This window comes from Plutella xylostella, chromosome 22, assembly GCF_932276165.1.
Source record: "Plutella xylostella chromosome 22, ilPluXylo3.1, whole genome shotgun sequence".
In the NCBI taxonomy this organism is placed as follows: domain Eukaryota; kingdom Metazoa; phylum Arthropoda; class Insecta; order Lepidoptera; family Plutellidae; genus Plutella; species Plutella xylostella.
In genome coordinates this window covers 9,135,967-9,151,165 of record NC_064002.1, presented here as the reverse complement: position 1 = coordinate 9,151,165, position 15,199 = coordinate 9,135,967, and the positions used below count along the sequence as shown (strand labels likewise).

At 35.9% G+C, this 15,199-nt stretch overlaps 3 protein-coding genes across 3 annotated transcripts; 2 read left to right on the top strand and 1 right to left on the bottom strand.

Annotated features, from left to right (window-relative positions):
- The first annotated feature begins 184 nt into the window (after window positions 1-184).
- LOC105390261 (spermine synthase) lies at window positions 185-7,143 on the top strand. Its single transcript, XM_038105408.2, has 7 exons — window positions 185-590; window positions 1,504-1,612; window positions 3,007-3,129; window positions 3,876-3,962; window positions 5,571-5,728; window positions 6,261-6,452; window positions 6,648-7,143. The coding sequence occupies exons 1-7, from the start codon at window positions 309-311 to the stop codon at window positions 6,813-6,815; spliced, it is 1,119 nt and encodes a 372-aa protein (XP_037961336.1). The 5' UTR covers window positions 185-308; the 3' UTR covers window positions 6,816-7,143.
- A 50-nt stretch (window positions 7,144-7,193) lies between these two features.
- Window positions 7,194-9,174, bottom strand: LOC105389823 (charged multivesicular body protein 1b). The gene is made up of 4 exons (XM_038105409.2): window positions 8,978-9,174; window positions 8,279-8,523; window positions 7,890-8,110; window positions 7,194-7,519 (listed from the first exon to the last, which is right to left on the bottom strand). The coding sequence occupies exons 1-4, from the start codon at window positions 9,009-9,011 to the stop codon at window positions 7,396-7,398; spliced, it is 624 nt and encodes a 207-aa protein (XP_037961337.1). The 5' UTR covers window positions 9,012-9,174; the 3' UTR covers window positions 7,194-7,395.
- Window positions 9,175-9,819: 645 nt separating this feature from the next.
- Window positions 9,820-15,090, top strand: LOC105390262 (akirin). The gene is made up of 5 exons (XM_038105724.2): window positions 9,820-10,281; window positions 11,318-11,499; window positions 12,514-12,639; window positions 13,220-13,298; window positions 13,690-15,090. Exons 1-5 carry the CDS (start codon window positions 10,098-10,100, stop codon window positions 13,698-13,700), a joined length of 582 nt encoding a protein of 193 aa, XP_037961652.1. The 5' UTR covers window positions 9,820-10,097; the 3' UTR covers window positions 13,701-15,090.
- Window positions 15,091-15,199: the final 109 nt, after the last annotated feature.

Genomic DNA, 15,199 nt, shown 5'->3' with positions numbered 1-15,199 from the left:
ATGGTGGGATGTCGGTGAAGGCGGTGTCTTACTCTCCCCTGCAACTACGACTGGTTGAGTTGAGCATAGCAAAAGGCCTGTGACTTGTCCGGTTTACCCTATTCATGGTCCGACGTTATCAGATAAAGTTGTCTGTGATAGAGATTAAAATATTTACTAGCAACATTTTGATAAACGTCAAACCAAAAAAAAAACTTATTTCGTCCATCAATCAAATTCAATCAAATTTGATTTTGCGGTGCGGTAAATTTATTTTCTGGATTTTCAGGATAACCTGGTTGAGTTTTACCAAAGTATAACTAATCAACATGTCGGTGCAAACTATACTTCTCGACTTCTCTGTCGATCCTGCCCGGTTAGGGGATGAATGTGGCCAGCGGGCTGTGTTTGATCAGCTCGAGACAGTCTTGAAGGACTATATTCCGAATTTGGTCTTGTCCGCTGATGTTAAAATAGATGGAGGTTCTTTGAAACTATTAGTCGGAAAGAAAGGGACAAGTGTTTCCACAAGGCTATTTGATCAGGGCCTTGTGACTGTTAACATTGAATATTACAAAGAAGAAAATGAAGCCCCATTGATGGACTACAAGGTAAGAACACCTTCATATGATTTACTAATATGTACCGATTTAATAAAATTACTATCTTAAATCTACTATAACGAAGATAAACTTGATAAAATATCATTATATGCAATGTAGAGATTTTATCAACCAAGTACTAAAAAAAATTATTTAAGATGTAGGTATTAAGATTAGTTAAGGTTGAGCGTAATCATTTATTTTCTAGTGCACTGAACTACTTCAGAGTTCAGTACGAATGTCATTGGACTGTAAAAGAGTAAAATTTCTACCAGCAATAAAAAGGGGCCACAGATATGATGCATACCTCACAAGTTCAGGTTAGATAGTATGATGGCCCCATACTCTCAAGTACCTACCTACTATAGTCAATACTTAATTCCCACTTTACTAACAATTTAATCTATCTAAGCACCATAAGTAGCTGTTACATTAAATATTGGGCTGACAAGAGAGTCTGAAATCTTATCAACCAAAATTTAATGAAGCCAGGAGTAAATTCATTTTTGCTTTACTGTGGTAGAAGGCTTATTTAGTCAGAATAATTCCTTCTATTACATTTAAATAGTAATTTAGCCATTTAATTTTATTTATAATTTTGTTCCTAATTAAATTTTGATCATTATAAAGTTTTAAGCATTAAAAACAGCTAGTAAATTATTTAATATTTTATTCTGCGACCCTTATGCGACCACAGCATGTGTCACCATACCACCTGTACCCATGTTTTATACACCCAATGATATTTATTACTTTAAAACATTTTTATCCACTATCATGATTGGAAGTTAACGCTCAACCTTACCTTACCCGCCCATAGTACTTGCTCCATACCATACCCCATTATTCCAATTATGAGGCATGTCAAAATTTACCTGCATTATTATATTTGGTTGGTTTTCTTTTTATTTTTTGTTGATAGTCAGCCCAGGTTTTGGAGAACCAGTTGAAAAAGTATTTATCAGTGACCAAGTCACAGTCATACATACCGCTGAAGAGATGCCTGTTTGGCAGGTACTATCCATCGTCAGGTATGTTTGTGTTTTTTTTTGTTTGTATCTTGGGTGGCTCTTTGGAATTGGATACATTATAGTCTTAGATTGCTTTGTAGTATGTAGAAGTAGTTACTGTAGTTTCTGCATTTATATCCAAGTGAATTTAACTCTTCCTGCTTTGAAAATTAGAATGAAAAACATTGTGATAAATTATAGCACTACTTTATTATGCAATGGACAACATTTCAAAAAACTAAAGCTGATATAAATCGAAAACCATTTCGAGATTTAGCTCTCAAGGCCACAAAAAAAATGTTTTTGTCTTTTTTGGATGTATCATTTTCGAGAAAATCATAAAATAGTAAAAAAGTGCTGATGACGTCATGCATCAGGTGCGATGCATTTTGATGAACAAAGCCTATAGATTTAAAAACAAAGTAACTGTCACTTTCATTTTTGATTGACGTTGACGTTTTATCGTGTCGTTGTTGTTTATTTGGGTCATTTTCATAAATTCTGTACTGACACTTTCTGACTATTTTTTTAATTTATCATATAAAATGGTTAGTACTTTTTAAGAGATGACCTCTATTTAATATGTCCCAGAGCATGCCACCGCCTACACATCTGAAAAAATGCTTCTGCTTATTTTTTTACATGATAAGTACCTACCTACTTTGTATCATCAGAAATATCAATGTCATTTGAAAATGACCCATTTGTTGGTTGGCATGTAAACAAAGTTTAATGTCACTTGTCAGTGTCATTTATGTTTTTTTTCGAGACTCAGGCAATAGACAAAAATAAAAATTGAGCCTAATATGTGATGTCACTTCCGGTTTTAAAATAATTAACTTTAAAGTTAAAAATAACATGCAAAAATTAATGTATATACAAAATAAAAAAATACGGGTCCTCTAATTTTTTATAACCTTTCCGAAAAGCTAATAAAAATATAGGGTAACGAAAATGAAATGTCGTCCATTGAAATTGTCCTATTTTTTATGTTTCTTAACAGATGTTTTAGTTTAGTTTTTTTATAATATTAGTATCTTATTGGTTTCCAATTGGCATGATAGATAGAATATTCTTTATTTGGACGATATTTGTATTTGTACCTAATGTTTACGTTGGTACTAGGTATGTATGTTTAATATGTCAAGGAGTAGAGGTAATTAATAGTGTACATTATGTTTTTTTTTATATATTAGTACATGTCTAAATATACCGAAAGGGTGTAGCCCTAAAATTGCACTACAACCACATTTCTTTGTTAAACATTGATCTTCTTTTTTCAACATTATAGAATAGAATAGTATACTACTTTATTGACTTAAAAACAGTTTACACAAATAACAATTTACAATATAGCGCAATAGGCGGCCTTATCGCTAAAAGCGATCTCATTATTATCATTGTAATGTCCTCAGACAACCGTCTGCTGGAGTACGACATCGACGAGGTGCTATTCGACGAGCAGTCGCCGTTCCAGCGCGTGCAGGTGGTGCACTCCAAGTCGCTCGGCAACATGCTCGTGCTCGACGACTTGCAGAGTAAGTCTTACTTAGTGCACCTATTTTCAATAGTCTTAGCCTGCATTCTTGGTAGGTAAACTGCTGTAGAGTAAGCACAAAACTAGCTAACATATTAGTGGGCCTACTGGGCAGCTTAAGGTAAGCTGCCCTAACATCGATTTGATTGTTTTGTTCTAGTTAACATTAGGTAAGCATAAAAATATGAAAAACTTCCAGAAGTATGGTTGTACCATTGCCGAATTCTGCAATTTTTTGATATTACAATACAATAAAAATTACAATAATATTCGCTTTTGAAAATAAAATGAGATTACATAGCTAGCACCTGTAATAGCCTAAATTATTAAAACTCTATTGTAAATCTGTATAGTTTCTGTCATATTTAAAGCGATAGCAGAAAATTAGACAAACCCGATCGTTTCTCTTTTAGGCCTTTTAGCGTAAATTATTTGACACGGATACGAAATACAAGAGTAGCGTTTATTATCGCGTGCCGCATATTGCGTGTTTTGCAGCTGAAATTACCCAGCCTACGCCTATCCATCATTTATGTAGGTTTCCTAGCTGAATTTTGACCATTGCGGCAAATCTAGTTAAGTGTAATACATAAAACGTTGATGGTGGTCACAAATAGTCAGTTTCAACTCCCTCGTAATTCAATAGGATGACATCTGCAGCTATAAATTACCATATTTCTGGGTGATACTAGTACATACATCAACGCTACTTTCTATTACTTACCTATGAATTTATTTATTTTTCAGATATTGCTGAAGCCGATCTCATTTACACTGAAACTCTTATGGGAAGAGGAGTTGAGAATTATGAGGGCAAGGAGATTATAATTCTGGGTAAAAGACATATTTATTATTGGTTAAAATAATACACCTATAGATACAAGTAACTTACGCCTGACTCACAAAGGGATATACAGAATATTACGCTGTATTCAGAAATAACACTCGTTACCAGTGAGTGTGAAGTATTTGCGGGTTAGCTTAGATAATAATAAATAATAGAAATATGTATTTGCTTGTTTGCCGCCATTTTATTAGTCATGTGACAAGAGGTGACCATAGACTACATAGAGGATGACCATAAACACATCATTCCTCCACCTTTAATTGTAAAAAGAAAATATAACCTAAAAAAACTTGTATACAAAAATATCATAGAAAATACTGTATAGAAAAACATGCACCTAATAAAATAACTAGCCACTTATCATGTCTCATCGTTATGACACATCTCCCCAAAGTCCCAACCCTAAAGTCGCGAACAGTCGTGGACGTTCAGTCGCCTTATCGCGGCCAGTTATCCGCCGGGCGCATCCACCGCGGCTGCAGCTGAGTCGCGCACCGCCTCGCGGCACAGGGCACACCGCCTGCTCCCTCCACGCACAGCGAGGGCCTCGGCCTCTGCTGCATACCGCCTGCTGTTGATGACTGCGGAACTTTCCTTCTTAGTGATTCAGCGGCCTGGCGATGGCGCGCCTGTCGCACTCGCCGCCGCCTGCTGATCCACATCCGAAGTCTAGGGAAAGTATGTTGGCCGATTGCTCTTCGGGTATCTTCGCCGGTAGCTGATCGCGCGCCGGTCTCGTGCCTGTCGCTCGGTCCCGACGCGCCTGCCCCTGCCGTCCTCGAAGTTGCAGCGAACCGCGAGCCTCTCGACTCGCATCTCTCGCCCACTGCTGCCATTTGAGACTTGCCCACATACTTTATTAATAATTTCGCCCCCCGCCAAATAAACTTATTCACCTTTCACCCGTGGTGCGTAAATTTTATCCGTCCTCGTCGCCATTGAAGTATTTGCGGGTTAGCTTAGATAATAATAAATAATAGAAATATGTATTTGCTTGTTTGCCGCCATTTTATTAGTCATGTGACAAGAGGTGACCATAGACTACATAGAGGATGACCATAAACACATCAGAGTGCCCCCCAAAGCTTTTTCTATGGATATTTCACCGCGTTATATCAGCGTTCGACAAAAGCGTTCTTTCTGTATACTGTCTTATGGAATTCAAATAGTAAGTGCATGCAAGCTTAGACACTAGTTCCTAAACCTAAACGGGTTACGATAGAATTCAATCAATTACTCCTTAAAATTTTATGGGTAGGTTATTCATCTATTAATATCCTTACTATGTAAATAGTAGATATTCACTCATCACCCAAACCGTTAAATTGATAAGTCTATTAACTATAATGGTGGTGGTTTGGTAGCATGACCGACTACATTTTTGCATCGTATCTATTGTAATCACTTTGTATAAATTCACCAAGCATACTAAATATTTTACAGCCCTTTTCCTATCCTCCAAAATAAGATGGTAATAGACCATAAAGCCGACTACCCACTAGGCACAAATGTCGAGTGAATCGTGACCCGTCCACGGGCGACATTAGTCCCCAGTGGGTAATCGACTTAAGCACCCGGGTTTTAACATGTTCAAGGTGGCGGCGACGGCGCTCTGTTATACGAGCTGCTGAAGGAGAAGCCCAAGTATGTGTGGATGCTGGAGATTGACGAGCTCGTCATGAAAGTGTCCAACAAATACCTGAGCACCATATGCGGGGATGTCCTCGAAAAGAGAAAGGGGAAAAATTACGAAGTAAATTTGATTTTCTTCTGTTTGTTTGGGATTGTTTTAGTTTATGATCGACGTTTATTGTGATGTTTTCTTTTGTGGTTCATATGAACAGAGTATAGTTAGAAATATTATGGAACTGTAAGCACCTACTAATGTTCCCCTAATATGGATGGCATTGGTGTGGGATTGGTTTTAATTATAACATTAGTTTATCTACCTCTTACATTTACGCTTATGGATGAAATAATTTCAATAACTTTTGCACAGAAAATAACATAGCACACTAACCTCTTCTAATTGAATTAACAGAAGATGAATTCAATTCAGTCGTGATTTATACTCCCGATTAGCTCAGCCAGCGGCTGCTACACGGGTTCGGTATCGACGTCAATAAACTCGTTTAATGCGTTCCACCAATCAAACGCCGTATTTATGGCGAATCGCGATATACTAAGTGACGTTGATCTACGTTGATAGTCTCGATAGCGAACCCGTGTAGCAAAGGCAGCGGCAGAGCTTGCAGATTTTAACGCCATCTGCAAAACATCCGCAGATAATCGTTGAGGACTGCATGCTGACGCTCAACAAGTTCATGAAGGAGGGCCGCAAGCTGGACTACATCTTCGGCGATCTCACGGACATCCCCATCTCGGAGTCGGCGTGCGGCGAGCTGTGGGAGTTCATGATCACCATCCTCGAGTCCGCCTTCAAGATACTGAAGCCCAGCGGGAAATTCATGACTCACGTATGTTAATATTGTTAGCTAAGAAAATGAAGAAACCTTATCTTTATGGAGACATTTCAGACAGATACAATGTCCCATCTTTGAAGTTCAACCACACAATTACTATCTATTAGAACAAACACTTTTTTTTTATTATCTAAAGCCCAACAGTTTTATCCAACTGTATAATATTTTTTTTATGTCATTTGTTTACAGGCGAACGGCGCCAACTGCCCGGAGTCGCTGAAAATGTACGAGGAAGAGTTGCTGAAGCTGAAGCCGCCCGTCAAGTTCACGAAGAGCAAGGCCTTCGTGCCTTCCTTCCTCGAGGAGTGGTGGTTCTACCAGATATCCTTCAACACCACCGACCTCGGTGATGCTTAACAACACACTTACACCAAAGATCACAACGTTTGTTCCTTTACAGTATACACAATTTATCTAATAAGGCAAGGTGCCATAGTCTTAGTCAATAATTTTAGTACCAGCGCACTAATCTCAATACTGAGGCCGAGTTCAAAACTTTGCCTCGCTGGCAAAGCTACTGTGGTATGTTTTTCGTATAGTCTAGTTTCTAAGCTTAAGTCTAGAGCTGATGTCCTAGTATTATTAAAATTAGATTTATTTCTATGTTCTCTGTTATATTCCGTTCTAACACTATTTGCTTGTTTTTTAAATTGTTCAATGACTAATAAAACTATGTTAAATTTAACAGAACCTTTAATTTATCACCTAACGTGTTGCTGAATGAAACGAAAGATGTATTTACATTAGCCTAATATATTATCTTTACATTTAATATAGTACAAAAGTTACAATGAAAAAATAAAATTATAACAAAGATTAATCTTGCTTACAGTATAAAGCTACTGAAAGTGGAGTTCCCAATACTGAAAACAACATATCACATTCATAAATCAACATTGAAGTACATACAAAAGTGATCTTACTGCTATGCGTTAGTCTATTCTGCTTGCCGTAGCCGGGCCAGCCGCTGCGTGAGCTCGTCCTGCTCCTGCGACACCACGGTGGAGGCGCCCACGGACGTGCTGGGCACGCCGGACGGCAGCTCCATGTTCAACTCCAACCTGAAAGTGGAAATGGCAAGTGTGGGGTTATAAAGTGACAATGGATGGAAAAGTGTCCGAGAAACAGACGAATGTAGATGAATGACAAGTGAAAAGGAAAAAATGCTTCAGTGCCATTGTTTTAATATTTATGCAAAAAATTGCTGGATTTAACATACAATTATAGTCTAATTAAATTCAAAAAATTATGATGGTATTTGGCCTATGAGGAAGGCTGGAGTCTGTTACTACTTTATTTTATTTGTACCTGTTTGTTTGACTATTATTTACCTACTGATCATGATGTTTGGATTGTAAATCATTACTGGACAAAAAATAAAACAGGATTTTTATTTTCACTAGGCTCTCAAAGGGACCAAGAATATCATACCCAGCTTCATCAGCAACTTGTTGCAACAAGTTATCCACATCCCCTTGAGGGACTGTAGTTGTGGTGGTTTGTGACATTGCATTCTCCATGTAGGAAGACTGCACATCAAGGTCTTCAAACTGACTCTCGAATTTGTCCATAAGAGTTGATATCTTCTCCAGATTCATGGATTTCATGGCTGCATCCATCGCCTTTGTGACTCCTGCCATAGAATTTGTGACCTGAAAAATACAGATTAAATAACTATGAATATTGCAAGAGTAGGTATTAATAATGCTATCTTGAAATGGAACTATAAGCATCATACAAGAATCCATATTTGTATTATTTCATTATTAGCCTCATGTACATGTAAAAAAGAAATTGTAATAAATGCATGGTTTTCGTACCTTTCTGGTGGTTAAAGCTGTTTGTACCCGGCTGGTGACAGCATCAACTCGGGCTGACATCCGTAGGTAGTTCAGAGCTTGGTTTTTCTGCCGTATAGCATTCTCTGCATGGATACGAGCGCCCTCCATATTACCCTTCTGAATTGCTTTCTTTGCCTTTTCTTTCTCCAGTTTTTCTTCCTTTTCACATTTCTTTGAATTCCTTTCTAGTTCTTTTACAGCAAATTTTAAATTAAACAAGTGCTCTGGATTCATTGTTGAGGAAAATTATTAAATGTAAAATTTATTTTAAACCATACACAGAATAAATTTGTAAACAATGGAAACAATAAAGTCAGGGCATAGACACTGCAATTCAGGAATATATGGTGTAACTTTGTAATCTATGTATAAAAAAGTTTTTATATATGGTCTGTTCCTCCCTTCCCTCTTAAAATTTCTGTAAATAAATATTAACTTTCATGGGTAATGTAGAGAAAGTACTGCAAGCTTCAAATGATTAAGGCCTTGATTAAAGCACTTTAAAGTCATATTTATGTCCCTGTGATGTATGCTAACATGGATTAATTGTGCACAATTTGTTACCATGATAACGAGGAAAACCACCATATCTGTTACATTGTAATTTGAGACTGTCTTTGCAGAAACAAAATAGTAAGGGCTATCATAAAATACAACTTTATATTTTCAAAAGGATACTTTCCATTGCGGACGAAGACATTTCGTTACCCATTTATGCAGCTGATGGAGAATGTATACTGTGGATCTAAATACTGCCGTGCCGTATGAATCACGTTAAAATAAGAATGAAAATTAGGTTTTCAAACGATTAAATCAACAAATAAAAACTAATTGCGTGACTCACACCAAAAATCACAACACCTGACACCACAGAATAACTACTTTGATTGTCAATTATGGAGTTCACAGAGCAGATCCGTATAGCTGTCTGTATTTTTTTTATGAAATGCTTTTTTGTTTTACGCGATTAAAAAAACGCTTGTAAGTAACTTTGATATTTTTTTTATTTAAAAAAACACACGCACTCACGCCTTGTACTAATGTACTCCCTTGCATTGCTGCACCCACTTTTCGCCAGAGTGCTATGTTAGTCCCAATGTAATAGGGGGCGGGCCTATTGCCATTTTACGGGCACATCCAAGACCCGAGAACAAATATCTGTGTTTAAACAAATATCTGCCCCAGCCGGGAATCGAACCCGGGACCATCGGCTCAGTAGTCAGGGTCACTAACCATTACGCCATTCGGTCGTCATTTTTTTATTTACAGTCGATATAATATGTGAATGATAACTGCTATCTATAATACTTTGTCGTAGATACGTCAACCATACGTCAACGATAACTGCTGGATACTACGATTACGTATGACTTATTCGAGTAACAAGTTTCTACTTTACCGAAAACGAATTATTTATCGATGAATCGATTGTGTAATAAAATAAACGAACGTGCATAGAAAACGAACTTTTTGTCTATGGCATAGTTTCTCTATGTTTTTTTTTCTTTGTTATGTTGGTAACATTGACTCCTTACAACAACAAAAGTTGAGAGAAAAAACAAACGGAATTTTTGGAATTGGAACTTGGAAGTCAAGCAAAATGTCGTCAAATAATCTTTGACAATATTTGAAATCCTACGTTATTATAGTTCTTTCGTAATTTAAATTTAATCATAGTGTTTTTCTATTTGTGTTGAAGCGATTATTTACTATTTTTACTCAGTTAAACTCAGTGTACGAAGCTACCTATACTTGTACTAAATATCAAAGAGAATATTCGTTGGGCGTAGAAAAGAAAATGGCGTGCGCTACTCTGAAAAGAAATTTGGATTGGGAGTCCATGGCTCAATTGCCTGCTAAAAGGCGAAGATGTGCACCATTTGCAGCAAGTTCAAGTACTAGCCCTGGAATTAAAGTGTCTGAAAGTAGGAGCTCATCTTCATTTGGAGAAAATGTTTCAGCACCTGCGAAATTAACCCCAGGTTTGTTTATTTTTATTTACCTAGGCCTTTACATATTTAATATGAATAGTCTAAAGAATAAATCCTGATATTATTTTCTAAATTTGGTTCTAGAAATTGGCATCTACGTTTTTTTATTCATTGCCTCATCATTGAATATTTATATCTCGTCTTGTGGAAACGAGATAGACGATACCGATACCTACCACTTATTGATGACCAGTATCTTTTTATAGTCAAAAAGATGACACCTACTTTGTGCACTGGCTACTGGTTTTGTTATTGAACTGTAGTTTGTATTATAAGATCCACTACCTAGTCACCCTTTTATGTATTCAGTAACACAAGCCCACAGTACCTACCTTGATGGACAATAACTATGATTAAATTTTGTAACATTTAAGTAGGTAATTCTTGGGCGAATACAAAGGTCTTAACATTTTGTTCTTTGTTTATTCATAAAAAAAGGATCATACCTTTCTTTGTCCTTTGAGCATCATAAAATTTTGTATTATTGAACAGGTACATAAAGAGATAATGTTTTAAAATGCCTAAAACCTCTGAATAACAATGTCAGTAATTATTTTTGTTGTTATGAAACTGGAGAACAACAGGGATATTTGGCTGCACATGCAAATAAATTTCTGGACTTTATTGTAGTTACTATGTAATTGATAAAGGAGATCAGTATCCTAAAACTAAACCTTTCAGATTTTTCACTTTGCATGTTTCTTGCTTTACTTTGTAAGTTATAGCACAAATCCTATGACATTTTGATTGATAGATGCTTATGTCTGGTGGAACAAATGATTTAATAAAATGTATGTTTTTGTTTTTTTTTTTGTTATAGTTATTAAATGAATTTAAAATGTTTAACATGTTAAAATGATTTAATTCAGAAAGGAATATAAATACACTTAGCTACTAGTTTGTACTTCTAGACAATCTACTGTTACTTATCGAGCTGAAGACCTATGGTATTGTCTTACTATCACATCTGAAAGGTTAGTTGTTTTTGTGTATTTTGCAGACCAATTAAATTTATATTTCTGTACAGAACGCATGGCACAAGAGATATGTGATGAAATCAAAAGACTACACAGGCGCCGCCAACTACGACTGACTACTGGTGCGCCGTGCTCATCATCCAGCGGCAGTGAAGGAGACTGCTCTCCTCCACACCGCTCTTCACACAACTCACAGAGAGTCCACAACCGTGCACTATTCACTTTCAAACAGGTAATTAGTTATAAATACTTAAATAATTTAATAAGAAAAGTCATGTGACTGTTGCATTATTTGAGTTTACATGTTCATCATCACCACTGTTTACAGAACAAAGTACATAGTTTTATACTATCAGGGCATTTGGCACATGAGTTTGTTTTGTTTTCAAAAATTCTTTATTGGATAAATGATAAATAACAAATATTAAAGTAAAGTAACTTATGCAATTACACTTTTATCTTAAAATTAAGCATACAATACCAGGTAATTACACCTTTAACAGTTAGTGACATCAAACGTTTTATTCAAGTACATTATATTTCTATTTTACATTAAGTACAATAAGTTAAACAACCACGAAATATGAGTTCCTAAGTATGGAAGTTCATTTATGACAAATACCTAAGTATTATAAAGTACAAGTAAACAGTTACAAAGAGTAGGCTACCTAAAACACACACATTGGCACATGAGTAATCAAATCAACACAATTTTAATTTATTACCTTACACAGTGTTTCTTCTATCTGTATTTTTCCATAGTATCCTTGTGGTTTAAATTGAGCTATAACCACATCCCTTCATTAAGTGACAAAAGAAGATTATTGATCAGAAATATTTATTCATAGGCAGTTTCTTTTAGTTGCTATCATACCTCATCGACAAACCTTACCAGCTCTAGTGTTTTTCACCAATGCTAAGATGGAGATGGCTTGAAGAGGACTTGTTGCTAGACAAAGGGCTTTTTCAAAACAGGATCATTGAAACATTCATACATACATTTATGCTCACGACTGTCATCCCCAAAGTACTTAGTCAGAGGTGTCTTGCAAGCGAGCCACCCACTTTTCACTGTTCATTTGTACTGAGCACAATGCACTTAGGGTACACATAGGCTCTAGATTATTGACTATCATAAAAAAGTGTGATCAAATAAATTCTGCGATCACAGGAAAAACTATGATTCATCACCTCAAAGAGGAATTTTCATGCAATTGCTCAATCCTATCTATCTATGTGTGTTCAGGTGCGCATGATCTGCGAGCGGATGCTGAGCGAGCAGGAGGCGGCCCTGCGCGCCGAGTACGAGGCGGCTCTCAGCACCAAGCTGGCCGAGCAGTACGAGGCTTTCGTGCGCTTCAACTTGGATCAGGTATGTGCTGAAATATGCAGTTATTGGTGATTCAAATTCACTGAGGTTGTTGCCATCTTTGATCTATAATATCTATTGAGCATCCTTGGCTGATATACCTTCATCATCATCACATTCATCACTGAATAATTGTCAAATGTTGAACACAGGCCAGCCGCTAGGAGCATCACAAAAAAACAAAGCTTTGCATTTTTGGAAAGACTGTATTAATTAAACATACTTTTGATGACCTAATGAATGATATGTGTTGAAAATAATGATACTTTCATAATAAGATTACACTTGCTTGCAAAATACATGTAGGTCGAGTAAAAATCTGCACACCTACAGTAAAAATAAGCAGTAAGCGTAAATTTCTGATTGAAATTTCTCTATAAATAAAATCATGTCACGCCTATAGGTCGCGTCGGCATCGGCAGGTCAACATACTTGTCATACTGAAGTTCACTGATAAAACTCCACACTGTATATTCATAAGTACCTTGTATGTGAATGAATATACATTTTAGTACAAAGTTACAACATTATTACAATCATTCGAGGAGGAGCAACAAATGAAGATGTGCATTTTTGTTGCCAGGTCCAGCGCAGACCGCCGCCGACCTGCATGCCGCACAGCATGGACGCGGACCACATGCACCAGGACCTCGTGCCCAGCTGTGAGTACCACTAGTTTACAGATATTATACAGTTACGACCGCGGCAAATTGAGTTACGTCGCACGACACGCGCTGGGCGATTCGAATAATCTGTACTCTCGGCTAGGCATTGAAAAGAAAGCAAAAATTATAAACTGACAAACCTAGCAAGAGTCACTTTTAGTCCTATGGAATGCAGAAACACTTCAGTTCAGATGCTTCTTCTTAAAATAATACAGGTTGTCTATTAGGTGATAGTCATGCCTTCTTACATTGGTAAAGGAAACATCTAAACTATCTTTGTAAATAAACTAATAATTATTTAAATCAAATTACAAACATAACTTTGCAATATGCATCATATCTAATCAAACTAGGATCCGTTATTCTAACCAAATATTTTCTGTTTCAGATCTGTCCTAATAATGGCGCAGTCGGCGAGTGCAGTTATTGCTGCAAATATATCAAGACAAACATATTTTGGTATATGTGATCCAATGCAGGAAAATATTGCTAATATGGTTTCCTGACAAAATTAAGATATTGTGATTGCTACGTGGAATTTAGGACAGTCGATATTGAGAATGTATAATACTATAAATAAGAGGATGAATTTAAACCCTTCATACAATACATTATTTTCAAAACATCTTTTTTTAACCTGTTACATACAATACACACAAGCAATAATTTTTATAAGAGAACATGATATATTTTTTACTACAGGCTTCTCAATATCGATTTGCTAAGTTCCACAAGTTTGTTCATGCCACATAACATAAATTAGCTTGTAATGCTTTAGATAAGGTTTGCTGGATAATTGTGTTCATAGACTGAGGAAGAAGTAGACGATGGATTGGCCAAGGTTCTTTAGCAGTTCTGTTTGTCAACTTATCGGGTTGACTTGATGAAAACAATAACACCATAACAATTACTTGGATTCTACCTTGTGTTAAACTAGTATTTTGTAATCTTTCTCAATCTTTTGAGAACTCTATAGTAGTTACTTACTAGTAGTACACAAATAATAAATTCACGCAGAGTGCCTGTTGCAAAATTGTATTGTTCTCAGTTATTTTTTTCTGCAAATATGTAGCCATAATTGGTATAGTTATTTTTATTACTTACCTAGTGTCGAATTATACTTTATAGGTTAAATTATTATTTAATTTGACGTGTTGGTTGTTAGTCTTGTAATGTAACGACTGGAACATAACCATACGACAAAATATTCAACTTATCGTAAGTTTTCTTTACTTGTAGAAACGTATATTTGTTAGTTTTCGATTTGTAAAACTGTGCTTGCTTTCCAAAGCCGCTGATCTTTTTCTGATCATCACATTAATTGCAGTACTTTTGGGTATCTAAAGAGATTCATATTATAACTCTCCTTTCAAATAAAAAGAATCTGCTTCATCTTTCTCAATAAGCACTGTATTTTTACTAATCGAAAGCATGTTCAATATTTATAACTATTTTCCCTGATAAATCGAAGGCTTGTTAGAGTAATATTTTAGCTTTATTTAATAATAAAAAAAACTAGATTTTCTCAATAATGTACTTTGACTACACTGTTCCTCAGTGTCCAACAACTACTCACAGTTACTCGACTGTAACGAAGAAGACATGCATTATTGAAACTATGTGTTTTTATAATATTTAGTTTTAACTTTTTATTGAATTCAAGGAGATCTATGATTGTTACCAAGCATTATTCAATAAAAACTAGAATAGGTTTTTTTAAATTGTATTATCAGCTCATTACTAGTAAGTTATTGGCGTTAAGAACTGAAAATAAATTAGCTAAACTTAATAGTTTTATTATTACTTTAGTTCCTAGTCATCCTATTACGACAAATTAGGTAAATAGAAAAGTAATCTCTTCCCTGTCTCATGTTGGAGTGTTAATTACCTTTGCTAGG

Excerpts from the sequence above, each read along its gene's own strand:
- LOC105390261 (XM_038105408.2), top strand. The coding sequence starts at position 309 with ATGTCGGTGCAAACTATACTTCTCGACTTCTCTGTCGATCCTGCCCGG. Across the intron at positions 1,613-3,006 it reads CAGGTACTATCCATCGTCAG|ACAACCGTCTGCTGGAGTAC; the intron begins GTATGTTTGTGT and ends TAATGTCCTCAG. Across the intron at positions 3,130-3,875 it reads CGTGCTCGACGACTTGCAGA|ATATTGCTGAAGCCGATCTC; the intron begins GTAAGTCTTACT and ends TTTATTTTTCAG.
- LOC105389823 (XM_038105409.2), bottom strand. The coding sequence starts at position 9,011 with ATGGGTAACGAAATGTCTTCGTCCGCAATGGAAA. Across the intron at positions 8,524-8,977 it reads GTCTTCGTCCGCAATGGAAA|AGCACTTGTTTAATTTAAAA; the intron begins GTATCCTTTTGA and ends CAATGAATCCAG. Across the intron at positions 7,520-7,889 it reads CAAGTTGCTGATGAAGCTGG|GTTGGAGTTGAACATGGAGC; the intron begins GTATGATATTCT and ends TTCCACTTTCAG.
- LOC105390262 (XM_038105724.2), top strand. The coding sequence starts at position 10,098 with ATGGCGTGCGCTACTCTGAAAAGAAATTTGGATTGGGAGTCCATGGCT. Across the intron at positions 11,500-12,513 it reads CACTATTCACTTTCAAACAG|GTGCGCATGATCTGCGAGCG; the intron begins GTAATTAGTTAT and ends ATGTGTGTTCAG. Across the intron at positions 12,640-13,219 it reads TGCGCTTCAACTTGGATCAG|GTCCAGCGCAGACCGCCGCC; the intron begins GTATGTGCTGAA and ends TTTTGTTGCCAG.